This window comes from Echeneis naucrates, chromosome 7 (genome assembly GCF_900963305.1).
Source record: "Echeneis naucrates chromosome 7, fEcheNa1.1, whole genome shotgun sequence".
NCBI classification, from domain to species: Eukaryota; Metazoa; Chordata; class Actinopteri; order Carangiformes; family Echeneidae; genus Echeneis; species Echeneis naucrates.
This window is the reverse complement of record NC_042517.1, coordinates 14758500-14779009: the sequence shown is the minus strand read 5'-3', so window position 1 is coordinate 14779009 and position 20510 is coordinate 14758500. Positions and strand designations below refer to the sequence as shown.

General features: G+C 40.7%; 1 protein-coding gene across 1 annotated transcript in view; it reads right to left on the bottom strand.

Annotated features, from left to right (window-relative positions):
* Positions 1-20510, bottom strand: part of LOC115045668 (voltage-dependent calcium channel subunit alpha-2/delta-3-like) — a 112209-nt gene that overhangs the window by 29534 nt on the left and 62165 nt on the right. Inside the window, exons 13-24 of the mRNA XM_029505454.1 lie at positions 18862-18951; positions 18333-18446; positions 13250-13328; positions 9665-9798; positions 8276-8293; positions 4449-4520; positions 4066-4146; positions 3421-3495; positions 1768-1851; positions 1598-1669; positions 892-953; positions 692-759 (exon numbers count right to left, since the gene is read on the bottom strand). Of these exons, the coding sequence (XP_029361314.1) occupies positions 692-759; positions 892-953; positions 1598-1669; positions 1768-1851; positions 3421-3495; positions 4066-4146; positions 4449-4520; positions 8276-8293; positions 9665-9798; positions 13250-13328; positions 18333-18446; positions 18862-18951 (949 nt within the window). The remainder of the gene's footprint in view (positions 1-691; positions 760-891; positions 954-1597; positions 1670-1767; positions 1852-3420; positions 3496-4065; positions 4147-4448; positions 4521-8275; positions 8294-9664; positions 9799-13249; positions 13329-18332; positions 18447-18861; positions 18952-20510) is intronic.

Genomic DNA, 20510 nt, shown 5'->3' with positions numbered 1-20510 from the left:
TCATACTTTTACATGTCATATTTATGTAAGTTAGTAGGGCTCTTTCCATTTTCCCATGTAAAACATTTCAGTGTATATTTGAAGAGTGCTTCAGTGAAACTGAAACACTGTAACACAATAAAAAGGGTAAATGCAAGAACAAAAACAAAGTTGGGGGGCTCTCAGTGCATTTTAGCATAAAAAAAATTTACACGAGTGTTTTACCCTCAGTAAAATTCTGAAGTTTTTTTTTTTTTTAAGAGAAATAAAACACAAACATTTCAATTTAAACTTTAATTGCAATAAGAGCTAACTAAGATAAGATAAGATAACTGCAAAATTATTATATATTTTTTTGCATATTTTACATCCTCTAAAATATATGCAAAATAAAAATGAATGCCCATCATACAAATGTAGGAAGAATACACAGTGTTGTTATCAGGACGTAAGCCTACTAAATATTTTTTAAATAATTCATTCTTTGACTTGTGTGTTCTACTATCTAGTTCTTTCTTCTTTTTTGTCCTTTCTGTGTATGTTTCCATGTGAAACTCTCAGTGCATGTAACTTATTTATTATGAAGCACTTAATACATAATTAGCACATAATTAGAAAAATAACAAAGACAACAAATGTAAAAAAAAAAAAAAAAGCAAACCACCAAACAAAAAATAGGTAACATGGAAAAGCAGATGGGAAGATTTCCTACCTTCCTCCACTGTGACATTCCCTCTGAAGAAAAACTTTCCGTGGCCTCTGGAAAGAGCTACCCCTAGACTAAAAGATGACAAATAAAAGTCTCTAAATATATACATTACATGTTCTTGTGCAGAGAAAACTGAAAATCCTAAAGCTTGAGTCTCCACAAACTTTGTTCACTGCTCACGGAAACCTCTCCAGGTTCCTTACCTGAAGGGAGTGCCTTTAATGTCTGTGTAGTAGTAATCATTATGCAACACCAATACACGTTTCTGAAATAAAAGAGATAAAGTCGATCATACATCACAGGAAACAGCTGGCAGTGTGTTGGCAGTTATCTGATATGATTTGCTGAACTCTGCTTCCATCTAGTGGTGCAGGGAGAACATGCTTTGGTGAGCAGTCTGACACTGGACCTGCTACTCTGCAGACAGATGTAGTTTTGCGGCATTAATATGCTTGTGTGTATTTGCATATATATGTATTTACATATTGAATGCTTAATAATCAGGCTGAAGTAGAATGCGTCTGGCTAAGCTGTGAAAATGGGCTTGCACACACACACACACACACACCTGGATGCTCCCTCCTGGTCTCTCTTGCTTCCTCTCTCTCAGACAGGCAAATAGCAAAATAGAATCCCTGGGCTGCTGTCTCTCCCATATTCTGCAGCATGTGCTTGGTGGAGATAAGGGGCTCACACACAGCCAGACACACCAATGCATGCAGAGCAAACCAAATCTGAAACAAAATCCCCCCAGTCAATCCTGTACATCTCTGTGCCAAGTGTAACAACCCCTTGGCAGAGTGGGTTCTCCCTGCTGAGTAGTTTCTCTGGCTCACCCTTTGGGACCATCAGAGAAGCGCTTGTGAGTGTGTGCGTTTGTGTGTTTCTGGGGTTTTTGGGGGTCCTCACCCCTTTGTCAACACTCTTCTTAACCTCCATGGAGAAGGTCCCTGTCTTCCTGTTGACCATGGCGTTTCTCAGCTAAGCGACAAAAAGAACAGGGGAGACTTCAAACATCAGGTTTTTGTTGAGATTGATTTGTGGCGATGCGCTGGGCAGATTTACTACAAGTGTCTGACCGTGTCATCCTTATCCTCCCATTCCACTTCAGACAGATCCACACTGCTGTAGTTAGGTTTCCTTCGTTTCTTGCCATCTCCATACTGGATACACAGATCCATGCCAACAAACATGCATGCACAGAGATAGAGATACTGGTGAAAATGAAAGCGCATAACACAATTGAGATATGTAGCTTATTATTAGAATTGTAATTAATAATTAATCAGATTGTGCTATTGTTTGTTTTTTTTTTCTTCATTTTATGTTCATTTGAATAAAATGTAGGAAAGCAGAGATACAAATGTGAATTTGTTTCTTTGCACATTAGGGTAGTTTACAATTCAAGTCAAGTCAGTCAATTTACTAGAAAAACTAGATAGTAGTGCTAGAATTAGCATTCGGAAGCACGAAATAAATGAAGCAAAAATGCCAGCAAATAAAACCCAAATGAAATTTTATTTTCTGGAAATACAGAATGCAGGAAATTGGGGAGAGGAAGTCCCCAGCATAAAGACCAGAAACAGACGGAAAACACTAGCCTAGCCTAAAAAATAAATGAATCCATTTTGTAAATCTCATCAACTCATTATATCAAGCTTGTGTAAGCTATGTAAAAACAGAAATATTAAAATTATTTTCTATTTTACAGAGAGCTAGATGCTGTAACTATATCTTGAAATGGGCAGGAGGGATTGGCTGGCACGATCATCACCACCAGGCTAAACCAAGCTGATGTCATTTCTCTGGCTACATATTTACCAGACAGGCATCAGATCAATTTCCCAAAATGTTAAACTATTCCTTCAATCAATAAGGTCGGTATTTCTTAGGAGCGGCCCAAATTCATATGTGTGAAGTTCACTTGCTTCTCTCCTATCTTATATTGAATAAAGGTGGCAGAGGCCAGAACAGTGGACTTACTATTTATGTTTAACCGTGTGTCTTTGTCGTGTGTGTGTATTTGTGAGCCCTTTTTCCCTTCATCCGTCAGTGTGGACACCTTCCCACCTCTCATTAGTTGCTAAACAGTGTTCATTAGCGTTTTTAATTAGACTGCCATTAAACCATCTGTCTGTCTGTGTCAGTTCTTTCTTTTCCTCCTCATCTGTTCTCCTCTCATCCTCTCAGTATCTGTCTGTTTCCTTCTCGTGTTGCACCGCTTTGATACTCTCCACCTATTCTCACATTAATCAGGTTCCTTGCTTTCCTCAGTCCGCTTCCATCCCTCATCCCCTTCCTCCGCCTCTCCCTCTCTGCACTTTCTCCCTTCATCCTCTTGTGAGAGGAGTGAGTGAGTACAATGGAGTTAATCACAGCTACTCAGAAGCTGTATCTCTGTCTATTCACAGCACAGCGGAGTCCTGGAACACAATCCCCTCATCTGCATACCACCACACAGCCAAATACATGGCGCAGAGCACATACGCAAGGAGCGCCAACAAAACTACACACACATTTTCGATGTCAATACTCATCACAATGTGGCATCAAAGTCAGTGATGGACTTGACATGAACTCAAGATTTCATATTCTTCAGTGGTCTGTAGGAAATAAATGAATACATTTGAACCTGCAATCTCTATGCCATGAAAGGGATTGTTACGATAGTAAGGCTCAAATTCGGTTAACTTCTTACAGAGCATTGGAATGGTGCTGGAGGTAATACTCACAAGTGGCCGTAGATCTGGGTGCGTGAGTATGTAGCCGTTGTTGGTGATTGCAAATGTGTAGCCATGAATGCCCAGCTTGGAGGATAAACACAAAAACACATGCATGAAAAGTCCGTATCTCGTCGTAAATTCCTGCTAATCAAGCTCTCTGTAATATGTACGGCAGAATCTTAATCAGTGTGTTCTGTGAGTGCCCGATACATAAGCGTGGCCTCATGTCTCTTCTTGTTATAGTCTCCCCAAATAACACCTTTCCAAAGCTAAAAACCTCACACACAAGCAAAGCTTCACATCAGCGTGGAGAGTAAGAGAGTAAGAGTAAAAGAAATCAACAGGGGTTGCGGCGGGGGACGCAATCAGAATGCATTAGTGGACATAATGTGTATAATTTTCCTGTCACAACTAGATACAAGGAATGAGCCATCAATGTCAAAACTTCTCCGAAGCCTATTTTATCTCCTCATGCTTTTGGCATTCAATTACTTTACTGACTTCATCAAGGTGAATAGAGTATTCACAAAGCCCAATGAACTGGTTCAAAAGACATCAAATTTCATAATAATAAAGGTATGATTGTGTGAATATGACTGACAGTCAGATCTGTAATTACTCATAGGAATATATGAATGACGTGGGGGTTAGTACCTTGTATTTGGGGATGGTCTTAAGAAGCTCAGAGACAGGAACGTCAGTCCCAACCACCCCTAAAAGAATCCCACGGTTTCTCTGGAAACACACACATTAGAAAGAAGTTAAGTCTGAAAGGTTGCTTACATAACACGATCTCTCACAGATCATCTGATTATGCTAACTTTACAATATATATTCAATTAGTGATGCTCTGCTGTATACTAATTTACAGCCTCCTATCAAACTGAAATTAGTTTCCATCAAATACACACATAATTAACCATTATTTCACAATTTGTGTCTTTACTCTCAGAACCTAATTTGTTTTGAGTTAAGCGAGAAGTAATTGTGTAGTTTTTTTCATTTGAAGTTTTTGGGAGAAAAAAAAGCGAACTTACGGTCTCATTTTTGGTACTGAACACTGGCATTGCCACTGTGGTCATCAGAACTGGGCCTTGACCGTCCTCCAACTAAGTGAGCCGTGAGATTTGAACAGTGAAAGACAGCAAAGGAGAAGGGGGGGGTGGGTTAATGATGAAATATTGTTGTTATAGTTGCAAAAGAACAGCCTGCCTTTGATCTCATGCAGAATAAGCTTATCCAAAGGCAGTGCTTCTAGTTTGGATCTGGGTATCTTCTCTCCCTGAAGACTGTTGGAATAATTATGATATTTATCTTTCCAGCGGCTGTCTCTATCTGCCGATGATATCCATTAGAGATGAATGCTTGACACTGTTTTGAAGAAACTGACAGAAGGCGTTGTACCCGGCAGAAAGTGGTCTGACCTTGCCCACTCCTGAATGTCAGTATTCCGAATGTGTTAGTCACTCATGCAGCTTACATTCAAGTCACCAACAGTAATTGCTGCATTAATTTAAATATATGACACCCAGACAAAATTCGCAATGGCTTAAAGTAAATGGGCTGGTAAAAGGCACAAACCCCACACTTGTAAAGAGTAAAGAAGAGTATTATTTTGATTGTATTATCAGATTCCAGCATTGTACTTTTTTTTTTTTAATGGAACTACACATTTGGCCAATCATTTTAAATGAACATTACACGCCTCCTGTACACTGTACCTCCTGCCCCTTCCACCTCCCCTTTCCCACCAGTAATAATAGGTAATGACAAAGGACAAGCTAAAATCCATTCTCTCTCCCTCAGACACTGGAGAAGGGGGGATATTGGTGACCAGAGATCAGATGGCTCCTAACAGCAATCCTGAATGCAGTAATAGACATCAAAGACAGAACAAAGCAAACCTAAGTACAGCTGCTCTAACAATGGACAGTCCTGCTGCTGAAGAATGGGATCGATTGAGGATGGGGAAAATGAGCAGAGCCTCGTTCTAAAAATACTAAATCTATTTCAAAGCTCAGGTCTATTGGATCATATATCACCTGTCTAAACATATGGAATGACTTTTATTCTTCATCATGAACTATCATGGTCTTCAGGGCCTTGTATATTATGACTTCCGACTGTTTATGTTTGCACTTCTGGACTTTGACTCTTGATTGATTTGAGCTTTTGTATTTTCTGGTAGTTTTTTTTTTTGTGTGTGTGTGCGTGTCTCTTTGTCTTTGTCTTGTTTTGGCCTTTTTGTATTTAAGCCTTTGTCTTGTCCCTCTTGTCCTTTTCAGTTTATCTGTGTACCTTGTTTAGTCCTGTTTGCCCTTTGCCTGTGCTCTTGTGTTCTTAAACTCGTCATCTGGATTTGCCTGGTCCATTTTCAGATACTTTGTTGCTTAAGTTTCTGTTTTTTTTTTTGTTATTAAACACTGTTTTCTGCCCTACTTCCTTTGTTGTCTGCAGTTTCTGTCCTGTTTCCCTAAAACCTAACACCTTATTTGGATCTTAAATATATTCAGTACATGTGCATTAGGTAAAAATCAAGCTTGGGCAGCTGCTCTGGGAAATGTCACACTGTAATTAAGTGGGTAACAAGAGCTGCATAGAGAAATGCAGCCAGTAACTACTCTTTTGGACACAAAGTACCACGGCACTACAGATGATCCTCATTTGCCCTGCCCATGGGAGAAAACCCTTTAAAACTGTACTTCACTATCACAGAGAGGAAAGAGGCTCTACTTGCTTGAACTGCATGAGTGTCCTCCAACATGACCACACCAGGAATCCCAAGGGGAGTGCTCTTTTGACATATCCATACATAACCATCACCTCTAATGCAATGTCTGAACTTGGCATCTGCAGCATCATTGCCTGTGTGGTTTTATCTGTATCAGTCTGAGTAAATGAGGTGTGCAAGTCCTTTCCCCCGCTGTGGGTCAGAGGCTGAAAAAGAAACCCACGAGACTCTAATACACTACCTCCCCACTGACACAAATACCCACACACATACACCGCTCACAAGGCTCCGATACACACCCCTGTCCTGTGTTTGGTGTCTAACAGGTCACCTCTTAATCTAAGCCGCTGTAAAAAATTGTGCGCTGGTGGTCTAGGTGACTCTTGTTTCCTTGGAGACTGAGCTTAATGATGTTGGTGCGTGTAAGTGATAGAGTCACAGCCCCCATGTTGGCTCTTTTGGGAAAACTACAACACACCCCATGGGAAGCAGAGCTGGCACAGACACAATTCTCCTTATCTATGAAAGTGCATAATTAGCATAAACAAAATGAAAACTTCTGCTCTGAAGTAATTGGTTTTACATTCATATGTCAAGACATTTTTAACATAATTGTATTTGAGTTGGGCAGCACGGGGGGATAGTGGTTAGCACTGTTGCCCCAAAACAAAAAGGTATCGGGTTCGGTTCCGGCCTGGGTCCTTTCTGTGAAGAAGGACCCAACCTTCTTATTGTGGGGCGACACTACACCGCTGTGCTGCCCCGCAACGCAATACAAAACATCCTTAAATCCTAAACTAGTCTTCCCAACATTCACTGACATTGTATTCTTTTTCTTCAAATCTCTTGCAATCTTCCACTACGTATCCTGACACATGTTCGAAAATAGCCTCCGCACGCTCCTTCCCCACCACACCCCTCTTCTCCCTCCTCCCATCATCCCCGAGTTCAAATGTCAGTTCATCCGACAGACTGGGAAACAAAGTCAAATGAGCCAGAGAATGATGGATGAGGCTGGTGAGACGAACGATAGGAGGCAGAAGTAGAGTGGTGGAACTAGTACAGGTGTAGGGAAAGCTCTGAAGAAAGGGGTGTAACGGGGAACAGGCAAAAAGGGGAGCTACGCTATAGGAGAGGTAAGAGATTGCACTGTGGAGACTGAGGAGAAACAAGGGATAGGATGAAGGGTACATATTGACACTCACGACTTTCCAAACATTGAACTAATCCTACAAGTTTTGCTAACTTCTTATCAGACATTATTACCACGCATGGCATCTGTTGCATATGTGTTCTCAGAGCGCCCAGGCCAGAGTTGTGCCGGGCTTATTGAATGCAAAGAAGCAGTGCAGATTCTTTGCTAATCCTAATTATCATGTCTAACAATGTGATATCTATTTCTGTTTCCTGCTGAGCCGCTCCGATATCATGATATCAATCAGCTCTGGTCTATCACACTAACAGCACTATGTCAGACATATGGGCTGCCAGCTGTCTGATTCAACTGTTCTGTGTTCAGCTAACGCTAATTTGTGTGTGTGTGTGTGTGTGTGTGGGTCTTCTGTCCCACCATCATCATTGTTATGATTATAGAGCTGCTTATCTCAACCCACATATGATTTATAAAACACTGAAAATGATAAAAAGGCATCAGAACAGATCATCCCGCCAGTCATTATAGGCTATTGGATTTTCACCAAGAAGATGACAAAACAGCTAATTCAGGAGAATTCTTCCAAAACAAATAGCACAGGCAATCTTGTTTCCACACCACCAAAATTACACAGTTACACACATAGTCAAACTGCCAAGCCCAGAGATACTGGCAAAGCACAGCCAACACAAAATCATCAATAATGAATGAATGCAAGTGTGCACAGATGTGTGCGAGTGCCTTTAGTCAGACGTGCAAAAGAGAGCAATCAACTGAACCGACAACAACCACAATGAATGGTTTAAACAAACAACATACGACAGCGACACACAAGTAAATGCCATGGTCAGTGCGGTTTTTACTTCAACCAAATTATGCCTTCAACTGACACAGATCTGAGACCAAAACGCACATGCACATGAACACAAACAACAGGCCTCAACACAGAACAATGCAGTTATGACCTCGAAAATTTTTACCTTTTGCGCTTGGGGGAGCTAAAGATCAGATTAAGGAGACAAGGAGGAAGAGGAGGAGGAGGAGGAGGAGAGAATGGGTCAATACGTTTGTGGATAAGTGTCAGAAAGCCCTCCAGTGTAGTTTCCACTGAATGGAGCTCCAGCACCAGTGGGTGCATTAAATCCACTGACATTGACTTTGACTGCAGCTTTAAAAACAGTGGCTGTGTCAAGAGAGGACAGCTTTAAGGCTATGAAGCTCACAGGAGAGCAAGCAAAACTTAAGCTGCTACTGTTGAGTCAGAGTTGAGAGCATGTACTCTGACTGTTATAAACCGACGGGGATAACAGAGATAAGCAGAGAAAGACAGAAAAAAGTAAAAGATGAGGGATATGAGGAGGAAAGCAGGGGGAAAGTCTTCACTTCCATGTACTGAACTTTTGAATATCTTTGGGTATTTCTATTTGGGAACACATACCTCTGTCTCTTTACATTTTTGAAGCTCCCTATCTCTTAATCCATTTAGAAAGAGCTGAGGACAAATGGTTGCTGTCCAGCCTTGATTGCCAAACACAAAAACTTGAATAAAAGAGGAGGTCTGTCAGAGCATGAATACCACAGTATATTATGTGTGAATTATATATGAGAGATAATTGGTTAGGTTAGTCACTGTCCTCTAGGGTATTTTTGCAATAATGGCATGTGAAGGGGATTTAGCTATGGATCTGGATTTTCCATTTTCAATACTATTGTACTCAGTTGTCAGTATATTAGGTACCCCTCGCAAAATCCTCCCTTCAGGAAAAGTAGATCTTTTTTAAAATGTTTTCGAGACAAGCTCATTCAATTTCATGGTTTTGAAGTTGTAGCTGTGGAGCTGTTGAAAAGGTGTTTATTATTGGGTCCATTCTATTTCGGATAAATAACAAGGTTAGAGTAAGGCAAAATAACAGTAACACCTGTCAGCATAATATAGCACCAACTACATTCTCCAAAATTATCTTAAAATTGATCAATTTAAATGATAAAATGATAAAAATTTAAATGTGATTTCATTAGTTTAAGCTCAGTATTATAGGCATGGGCGCAGGATATAATACCAAGTCGGTACGAGGGATCTGAGACTTACTCAGCATTGTTCTCTTCATGCTCGACAACTCCCAAACACACATTGGAGACTCATTGACTTAATAGTTCCATCTGCTGCACGCACACACATTGTTCCACAGAGTCACACTCCAGGACATTAAAAGGCAAAACGCACTCTTAAACCCTCCGCTTGTTTTTATCACTTGTATTCTGCTTTGGCTTATGCATCTTGAGAAAAATTTATAGTGGATCAAGTTTTACCATTTAAATTGGCCAACTGGCCAACTAGTAGCATGTGAGGCATGGCCTTGTTGACTCACAGTACTATCGATGTAGGCCTCAGTCCACACGGTGTCATGCTCCCGGTCGATCACCTTGGGGCGACTCAGTACATGAAGATACTCCATCACGTTCTCTTGCACGTCTGCCAATGTGGAAATCTGAGTAAAGTAGCCTGTAGGGCAGAGAGAGGAAGAGGAAGAGAGGAAAGATGATGAAACGTAAATGCTTGATCAAAGTTAAGTAAGATTCATTCCCCTTTGTGAAAACATTGATCAGAAGAAGAGTCTTCGTGTCTCCAAAACTGTTTCCCATTGCAGTTGAGTGTCACATCCAATATCAGCTTGGCTTTATAATAATTTTCAAGCCATTCTTCCCATTTAGGTAACCTTGGTTGAAAAACAGAGAAATTACACATGCCGTGTGGTGGAGCAGACATTTGTCTGATGAAGCAGACGGAAACCTGGATATATGCATGAGTAATAACTGCAGAATTTCCTGCAGTGATGCACAAGTGAGCACAAACCAGCATGGGTTTGTGAATGGGTAAGTAGTATGTAAATGTAACAGAAAAACGATTTCAGTTACACCAAATGTGATGCCATTTCCTGTGATGGTAATGCTTTTATTATGATGCTAATGTGCATATGCAGGGGGGGATATACTGCTATCGCTACAGGGGGATGAAAAGGACTAGAGGAATGGAGGAAATCATGACAACAGTGAGACAGAGAAAGAGAATGAGATAGAGAGAGAGGGGACATGAAGCGACACAGAGAGTAAGGGAAAAGAGAGGGACCACCACATTTCCACTCATCCGTTAAAACAGAAAACTGTCTCCATCACCGTGAGGCAGTCAAGGAGAAAATCATAGCTGGAGCAAATAGATTTTGGGGTCGTTGTTTCCAGCAACGACCTTTACTCCACCAAGAGAAAGAGCCAGAGTCTAGACACAGTAAAATACATCTATGATGGGTGCCGTGTGTCTCCACCAAATAACTGAGGAGAGGGTCTAATAATCTTATATTGAATTTACACCCAGAGAAAACAAAATCACTTTAAATCTAAAAGACTAAAGTCTCATTTTGCAGACTTGTAAGACACATGATTCCTGCAATAATTACAGCAACATGAATGCATTTGACTCTAAACTTGAACTTGACTTGGGAATGAACCCTTCAGTACGCCTCATTTCTTATTCATTCATATTTACACTTGCTATGTTGAGTGCATGAACATGTTGACACAGACAATGGAGCGACTGGATGGTGCGCTTGTAACTGTCAAAACATTGAGTGTAAAACACCAGATACTTCTCACCTAAGGTGCAGGCCCTCTTCAAAGCAGACGGAGAGGGAACATGGCGACAACTTGGTGAACAACAATATCAACTGCAAATTTCCACTTAAGATAGCAGTTTATTAGTTTAATTTCAGGTAAGTGGAGTTTAGTTATTTGGGTTATTTGGATTTTTTTGGTTTGCAGCTAAAAAATATGTATACAAGTTTTCAAAATGCTCTCAGCTTGCCTGTGGGGACATTTTCTTGGTGCCAATCTTTTCACTTTGCATGAAACAGGTGGCACACATATGCAAGTATAAGTAAGTCATGCTCACTTTTAAGTCAGGTGGGCGAATAAGCAGGAAGATATTTTGGCAGGGGATGCGAAAAACTAGAGTGAATTGTTGCAGATATAACTTTCTGAGGCAACACCGCCACAGTAAGCAGACTACATGGAAGCGTACTAACAGAAGTATGAAATATGAGAAGGAGTACTTGACAGATTCATCCCTTTTATCCTCAGAGACATTCAGATCCAGACAGTGCAATGACAATGCGCACATACAGACTCACATCAGAAAAAAACTGGCTGCCTAAATCCAACTGCATCGTTTATCACGGTACTGAATGAAGAATGACTTCTCCCACTGGAGGGCTGAGAGCGACCTTCGGGCTGCGCAACTGGGGCCAGTGTGAGATGAGCCAGAGAGGGGGAAAAAAAAAAAGAATGCTCTCTGCTTTCAGTGCAGACATGGTGCACCTGTCACCCATACAGGCCAGGACAGCCTCAGCATGGTCTGATCAGGATGAGGGCATTCATATATTTTTAAAGGACCTTGGTTTGGGTGACATGCAAGTAAAAATACCCAACAAGGTGTCCTGCTACATGAACGTAATGAATGAGGTGGAGGTGTAGGTGTCCACACTCACCCATGTGTTACTGGTGAACATCAAACATCAGAAAAATGGGGCTTAACTGAAGTACACTTCTGTTGCACGTATGATCACAAAGATTATGTTGACAGAAATGAACTAATCACAAATTCAAAATGAAAAGAAATCAAACATTTGAGTGGGCTCCAAACTGTTCTGTGGGTGTCAGGCCACTTCTCTGAGACAAATTCTGTTGATCTGTCTGACTGGCTGACTGTCAGCAAGACCAGACAGACAGCAGGAAGGCATCTCATATTAAACTCTGTCGCAAGAAATGCAGCACATTCCCTTGAGGAATATGCAAAAATATTGTGGGCGGACTAGGGTGTCCACATACTTTTGTTTACACACATTGATGTTATTTCATCAACTTGAAAATTTGCTTTATCTAAGTGCCTGGGCTGCAGTTTGCATTGTCAGAAGGTGAAACTGAAAAAGACCAATAACCCCCATTCCTTCAGTATCTTCCTGTGATTTCTGTCTTCGAGACCGGGCTAAAGCAGGGATTAAAGAGCTGTAGAAAAGAGCAAGCGTTCTAGTTTAGGGTGCAACCAAAGGCTTTTCTCACATAACCGTTTAGCAGGTTGGACAGCCATAAGACTTAATGGTGAACCTGAAATTATTTTCCCATTGCTCTCTGTACCGTGACACTCTTCCTGCATTTCCAGAATCCACGATCTGCAGTATGGAGCAGAGAAGACTGTTCTGTGCTGATTCTGCAGGCTAAAGAGGATCCCACTGTTACAAACCTTATTAATCATCATCAAGTATACAAACACAAATGTATTCACGTAGCATGACACACAAATTTGCACCCATACACAGGTTTTCATCATGACCAATGACACCGTCGGACTGACTGGATGGGCTCTCTGATGTCACTTCTAAGCAAAACTGTGGGTGCCCTTGTCATCTTGCCAACACACAGATGCACACATACACACAGCTAAAAAAAAAAAGAGAAAAAAAGAACATGCACACCCTTTGTGTGACCTATGGCTTGCTTGTCTTATCTACGTCAGCGTGAGGAAATGGAGCCAGACTGTCTCTGTCACCCACCTCCAAGCTAAATATAGAACCTGATGGAAAGTGCTCAGCAGAATGAGACAACCATGACCACACACAAAGCAGCTGAAAAGTGGTGTATCGCCAAGATAGTTTGGACTTTAGGCTTTAGAGGAAGACGTAACGTGGCATATCTGCTCTGTGTAACGGAAACCAGCTGCCTGCTGTGGCATACACATGCTAATTGTGACGAGCACTGACAAACACATGTCTGTGCAACTTCATGCACATACCGATATCGGTAAGGTATTTATTTTCACTGGGTCGACAGCAACATGCAGCAACTTTCCTCTGCAAAAACAGATTGTAAGGAGAAACAAGTAGAGCAGCCTCTGCATGTTGTCCCACCTTTGTTAGCACATGCCATCCATTTCAGATTATCTGCGAAGGCTGACTCGCGACCAATCAGGTAAGGGAATATGCGGACCTGCAGAGAGAAAGCAGATAGCTTCCGTCAGTCATTTTAATCGCATTTTGATAGGACCCACCACATCACCATACAGAAGATAACACCGTCAAAGCCAGGCAGAGGGCTCATTCTTTATCTGCCTTTGATATGCAGCCCCTTTCACCTTGTTTAATGGAGGCAATTATGTACTCAAGGAAGTTTAAAATTAGTCTTTTAGATTTGATTTTCAAGTTTAAATTATTCAAATCAATTATATCAGATCGAGAAACTAAACAATTAAGGATTAAGAGATTTTTAAATAAGATCAGCGTATCTAAGAAGTGTATGTAAGAATCTGCAATTAAAATGAATACAAATGATAAACTGCAAAGTAAATATTTCCAGTGGAAAAAGCCAAAGTCATTGATAATGTGCTCAATCCTGAGAATCTCCTAAACTCTCTGCTGCCAAACCCATTTTTGCCCAGCAGAGCTCAGTTGGCTCCTACAGCAGGTGTATTTGGCAGGTGTGTGCATCTATTTGTGCACTGCATGTGTGTGTGTGTGTGTGTGTGTTTGAAGAGTAGGTTGCCAGATTGGACCAGATGCAAGCCTCTGGGGACACAGCTGCCATAGCTCCCATGCCTGCATTTTTCACTGCCTGCCTTCACCCTGACAGCGTGTGTCTGTTTGTGTTTATGTGTGTTGATGTGGAAGTGTGTACGTCTATATCAGATTTTTGGATGATTGCATTCAACACAAGAGTGTGACAACTACAACAATAGCAAATATGTATAGATGGCTTTTCTTCTTGTGACTGATACCTCCCATTCATAAAGTTATACTTCACATTTTGCCACATGCTATCGAGGAACACCTTATAAATGTAATAATGAATAATGATTCTAATAGCTTTAGCAAACAAACATATAAAGCAGCTGCTGCTAGACTCTAATTTTCATGTATGGATATTATGGGTCTGTTGTCAGCTGTAATGAGTTTCACTGTGAATAAGTACAGTTGTCAGACTGTCACTTTTAGGCAGCCCTAATTATCTAGACTGTAATCATCCTCTATTCATAAAAACCTCAGCTATTTGACGTTGACGTTGCCAGAGAGACAGAAAAGCAAAATAGTGCCAACATGATCAAACCCCTCCGTGTAGGCCCAATGGTACCACAGTGGCATTTTTTTGGTTGTGGTTATGTGTTTTTCTCAACTGTTAGCCAAGGGCCAAGGTCAAACTATAGCAGTCTACTTATTAATTATGGAAGAGGTTTGCAGCTGACTTAAGTATTGTGGAGATAAAAAAGTAGCAGGCGCTTGAGCCCCAGCATGCAATCTTCAACATACTTGACTGCACAAATTTTACATAGGGAGGAATAAAAATGCATATGCATACAAGAATTCAAATGCACAGACATATGAGCATATGTATCAATGCACACACAAATGCACACAAGTTCTTATGTGTGCAAAAAAAAGCAATTTGTTTATCCCCCTACATTATATATTTAATACTTTACGCAATAACTTATTCTGTTCCCCCGTGTAGATATTCACGAAAACGTTCAAAGACTGTAAGTACTTCTGTAAACGACATGTGTTTTACTGCTCAGAACATATTATTGTAACACGCTCCACTCCGCACATGATCTCAAATGTAGATCACCTTTAAGTTTTATCCTCAAACGTTAAGACGACATTAATGTTCTCAGTCAGCCAGGTCATAGTTAAATCTAGGGCAGCTGGACACAGATCTCAGCCTCGAGCCTAACCCTAGCCCCGAGTGAACGGTGGGGAAATTCGGGTATTTAGCCTTGGTGGGATTGGACTGTTGATACCAACCCTGAACCAAAGTCAAGAAGCTGCATGGTAATGATTATTAAAATTTATTTGGTTTGCACCATCCACTGAGGCTGGTGATTGTTGCAATTTAGTTATGAATAAGTAAACCTTCTCTGGATATTCTGATGTGCTTTAGTTATAATGTAGCTTCAATAACAAACACTAGTTCTTAGGTTTATCCTACATGGAATGATTTCAAAAACTTTTTGGAGCGCAGTTTTTCCTGAATCATTGCTGTTTTGATTTACATAAATTAAGTATCTTTGCTACTTCTACTACACACACATTCAAGTAAAAAACTCAAATAACACTAACAATCACTAACAATCTTTTCCATTGAACTTTTGCTTGTAATGAAATTTGAAATCTGCTTTTCTTTCACCATTACAAATAGCTGTTGACTCAATCCTTTTACTTGATTATAAGCCTGAATAAAGTGGCTGCTCTGTCAAAGTTTAACCTTTTACTACAAATCAGCTGATATGAACTCACATTAAATGGGAATTCTGATGCCTCCATTCTCAATAGTAAAATTAGGAACATTTTTCTTATCTTTATTATCCCCTGTTTAGATGTGGACTAACCTCTACTATAGCCAAAGATTGATCGACATGAATAGCTCCAACACCTAATCAATATAGCATATTGGTTACAAACAGAAAAAATAACAACACAACTGTGACCTATAGTGAACAAACTGTCAGGAACAGTGTTACACACATCCTTAAAACACATCTGTGTATGTACAAGTGCTGAATTATGTCCACTTCTAAGTGTGTAGCGCAATACAGATGTGTTGGCAAATTTGTGTGGAAAGATGGAAATGTGAGATTTTATGGGATTGAGAGAAGTGAATGCATTGTCTTGTAATTTTTTTCTCTTGCACTATACCAGAGCCTTATACAAAATATTGGAGAGCAAAGTTACACTCTTAAACAAACCACCACAATGGTTTGTAATGAGTACAAAATTGCACGTTTAGATTGCGTGTTTTAGGTACGTATGGTTTTCGAGGTCATGGCTCAAGGAGTAAAAGACTTAAAAAAAAAATCTTCATCTACAAAAAGCTGCTATCTGAAAACTATCACAGTAATTTTGAGAAAAACTCATTAGAGAATGTGTCTGAAGTCACTGTTTTTCTTTTCATCATCTTCATCACTTTTTATCAGTAGATAGCGTTTTTTTTTTTTTTTTAAGGCGACGTGTTCTTTATGATCACGTGATCTTTTCTCTACAGCTGTTTGGAAGAAAAACTATCTGCGTACAGACATTCTTGTAGATGCCAGTATAGTCAGTGTAATGCTGTACAATGATGAAGCTGTAAGGCTGGTTGGAAAAAGGGCATTAAAAACCAGCAGTGGCGGGAGAGAGAGTCGAGCAAGAGAGAGAGAGCGAGCGACAGGAGTGTGACAGATACTGAAGACTTCTATTATCAGCAGAGCTCCTTCTAAATGGAAGTATCTAGCAGCCTTGTCACTGTTGTACAGCCTTGAGGCAGGGTGTTTCAGGAGGAGAGGTGCACCCATCGCTGATACACACAAACACATGGGAATATAAGTACATTTGGGAAATTATTACTGCATTATTTTAATGCATAAAGATATCCACAAACAGACTTCAAAGGCAAATTGACTAATGGTGTGTTCTAACACTCGGCAACCAAATTTCATTCATTCATCTTCTACCACTTATCCGTTTCTGGGTCACAGGGCGTGCTGGTGCCAATCTCATTTCACATTGGGCGAGTTTGGAGTACACCCTGGACAAGTCACCAGTCCATGACATGGTCAACACACAGAGACAGACCACTCACACTCACACTCAGACAATTTAGAGTCATCATTTAACCCAAACATGATGTCTTTGGACGGTGGGAGGAAGCTGGACTACCCAGAGGAAACCCACGCAGACACGGGGAGAACATGCAAACTCCGCACAGAAAAGCCTCATGCCTGGGAATCGAACCCGCAGGCTTCTTGTTGTGGGGCGACAGCGCTAACCAATATTCTGCTGTGCTGCCCACCAGCTGCCAAATGCCGGTCCAAAACCGACTCCCGGATGCACACAAATATTTCACATTCATATTCTGTGCAAGAGCATTTCTTGCCAAGACTGTTACCTGAGGCAATGAAAGTTTGTACAACATGCATGTATATGTGTGTATCTGTGCATGCATGTGACATCCAGCCTTCGGTACTTCTATCCTCCTGAGGACCCTGTGGGCTTTCTTTTACAGAACAAAATGACCGAAGAATGAGCCTTTTTCTTCCCCTCCATCTATTCCTCTCCCATCCTATTTCATTTCATAGCCTGTCAGAAAAGCACCACAATTACCTTTCAGGACAGCAGAGAGACGACTCAGACCTCAGACACAGGGCCACACTTACACTGTTTTAAAGCCCTCTGAACGGACCCCATACTGGGCCTGCTCAAAACCCTCTGGCTGTCAAAAACTCTATCAAACAACTCAGCCAAAGAGTTGGCCAAAACATGCTCTGAAATACGACACAGTAGCAACATATCTGTATAGGAATATTGGCGGCATTTGAAACTTATTTTAATAGATTCACTGGTATCCCTTTGTAGTTACTGCTACATAACCAGAATTAGCATGAACAGATGTTCACCAGGACAAACGCTGGGAATTCACCATTAAACTTTCTGCCTTTACTTCCTCAGATGTGCCTCCAGCAGTGAAAAATACCTTGCTTCTTTTGCTTATATTGCTATCATCTTTTCCCATACACTGAATTCAGCATGGTGACAGCTACCCCCAGCCCATACAGACGGTCCCTTCACTTTTCACTGTCACTACTGTGTCCAGTCTGCCCTGAAGAATTACCGCTGTCCTGAAGACATATAGCCTCTTGTAAAGGCAATAATGGCTGAAGCTCCTGCTAATGTTGCTAAGTGAAGACATCATAATGCCAATGCTGGCTATGCAACAGTCGACCTTAGAAATAATTCCTTTATCAATGCGTCAAATGGCTCAACTTGCTGATTCCACATTTTCCGACAGACTATTCATTACAGTAAAAAGTCTGTAATTTAAAAAGTTTAAAAAGTCATTCAGAGCCCCAGAAGCGGCCCAGTGCTTCATTGGAATAATCTTCTTAGGTCCATGATGTTATGAACACAAGAAATTGTAAACTGAGCTCAGCAACTGCCCTGTGTGCTTCTGGATTTTAAACATTACCTTCCTCTCCGGCCAGTTGTACTTGGCAAAGATGGTGTCATATGTGTCCACTGCGCCATCAGTCACCAACATAATAGCTTGGCTACATTCACTTCCCCTCCCAGTCTCATTGAACTGGAGACAGAGATACAGACAGTTAACTTCTGTGTTTAAGGAAAGTCATTGTTTTGAAGTCTGGTGGAATAATAATAATATGCATCTTGTGCACACACATGCACACAAACTACTGGGACTGCTACCTGAAGATTCAGAGTGTTATTAATCAGAGAGGAGACATTTGTCACTAAACTGTATCTTTAAACATTAAAATATGAGCAATTCCAAAAGAACAGTAAATGCATGTGACAGTGTGTTTAGGTGTTTGATAAATTGCTTGTCCACAATGAAGCGATGTCGAACCAGTAACCTAAATCATTAAGTGTCTTGTTTACTCTGTTTTTGCAGTGCACTAATTAATCTTGTGCATGGCCCTGTTTATTTTCTGTGTGCATATATGTGTGTGGGTGATCATGCACGGTGTGTTACTTACGTCACTGAGAAGATTGAAGGCCTCAGTCAGGGCTATGTCTAACATACCAATGCCTTGAGCAAACAGCTTGTCGAGGTGCTCCCGGAAATGCTGGGAAAATAAAGTTTAATGAGAAGCCACTATGAACATGGAGAGAGAACATATCTTGACAGGTGACAGGATTACAGATCATTATTGATTTTATTAAAAAATATATCTAAAAATAAAAATAAAAAATAAAATAATCAAGACAAAGAGCCAATTGATAAAATGCAAAGATACTGATTTCATCTTTTGGAACAAATAAACATAATATTTGATTGAACATGATTTGTCGTAATTTTTGTCTGAACCTAAATCTAGTCCAATGGACTATTTAACACGGTTCTGAGCCTGTTTTTGTTTTTTGTTTTTTTTTTTTGCAATCTGCGGCCATTATCCTTGGCTGAAAACATCCTGACTAATATGACCAGATTTTCCTCTATCTCCTTTCAAACGACAACCATTCAATCTGTTGTGAATACGTCTGCATGTATGCGTGATAGGTGTAATTATACCACATAATTACACCTATCGCATTATCTCTCTGGCAATTAATGATGAGTTTAATGTTGTCAACAACCAAACAGGTCTTGCGAGTATGTGTCATTATTTAACAGCCAGATGGTATACCCCCGTACACGGACACATCCACGACGCAGACACGGGTTATTACCCAGTTCAGCCTTTCTACAGCTATTTAGATTCAGATGCTGGCATTTGGGACATTTTTTTTGTTCACTCTATCCTCTATCTAAAAAACATTTCCAGCTCTAGAAACAAACAACCACCTCACACAAACTTCTAGATAAAAAGTTTATCTCCCAGTTTTTAGGATCTAGACCCACACCTACATAATTATCCACATCAGCCCCCTTTCTTTTCCCTTCCTTTTGCGTCCTCTCCATTCATCTCCTTCAGTCTTCTCCTCTTTTCACAAATGGCTGAGGAGTGTCTCAAAAGACTGCAGGTGGCTCAAATAGTATAAGGCCATATTAAGCCTGGGTCACCTGGGTACAAAGCACGCACATATAACACATGTACACACAAGCAGCAGCAACAAACAAAAACAACCTCTGGGATCACTGATGTCCACATGTGGCAAAAATAACCTTTCCAATGATGTGGATAAAAGAGGGCTGATATCTTCCAACAAAATGCTATACCCTAGAGCACAGGAAATCTTACCTGTTGTGTGTGTATGTGTGTCTGTATGAGTGTATGCGAGTTAATATCAAAGTGATTCGTTTCAGCACAGCAGGCTATGTTCAATTCCTTCTGCAGCAGTTTACCAAAGTGGCTGACAGTGTGCGTGTGTGTGTGTGTGTGTGTGTGTGTCCACTTGCGCATGCATATCTGAAAATGCCCAACATCTTTCTCTGCACCACCATGCCCTGAAATGTACAGGGCATCAGGTATCAAACCCTTCAAAGCCACAGACACCCTTTAATACTTGAAAACGATCACAGCGGTAAGCTCGAAGAAGCCTGGCTACAGGAACATAATACGGAATGAGCAAAAAAAACATCTAAAAGTACAGCAGGTTTGCTGAAGTCTGAGCTTTTGATTTTTGTGGCAAGTTATTTATCTCAACAAGAAGGCTGGAGCAGTTTTGAATAAACAGGCAGAAA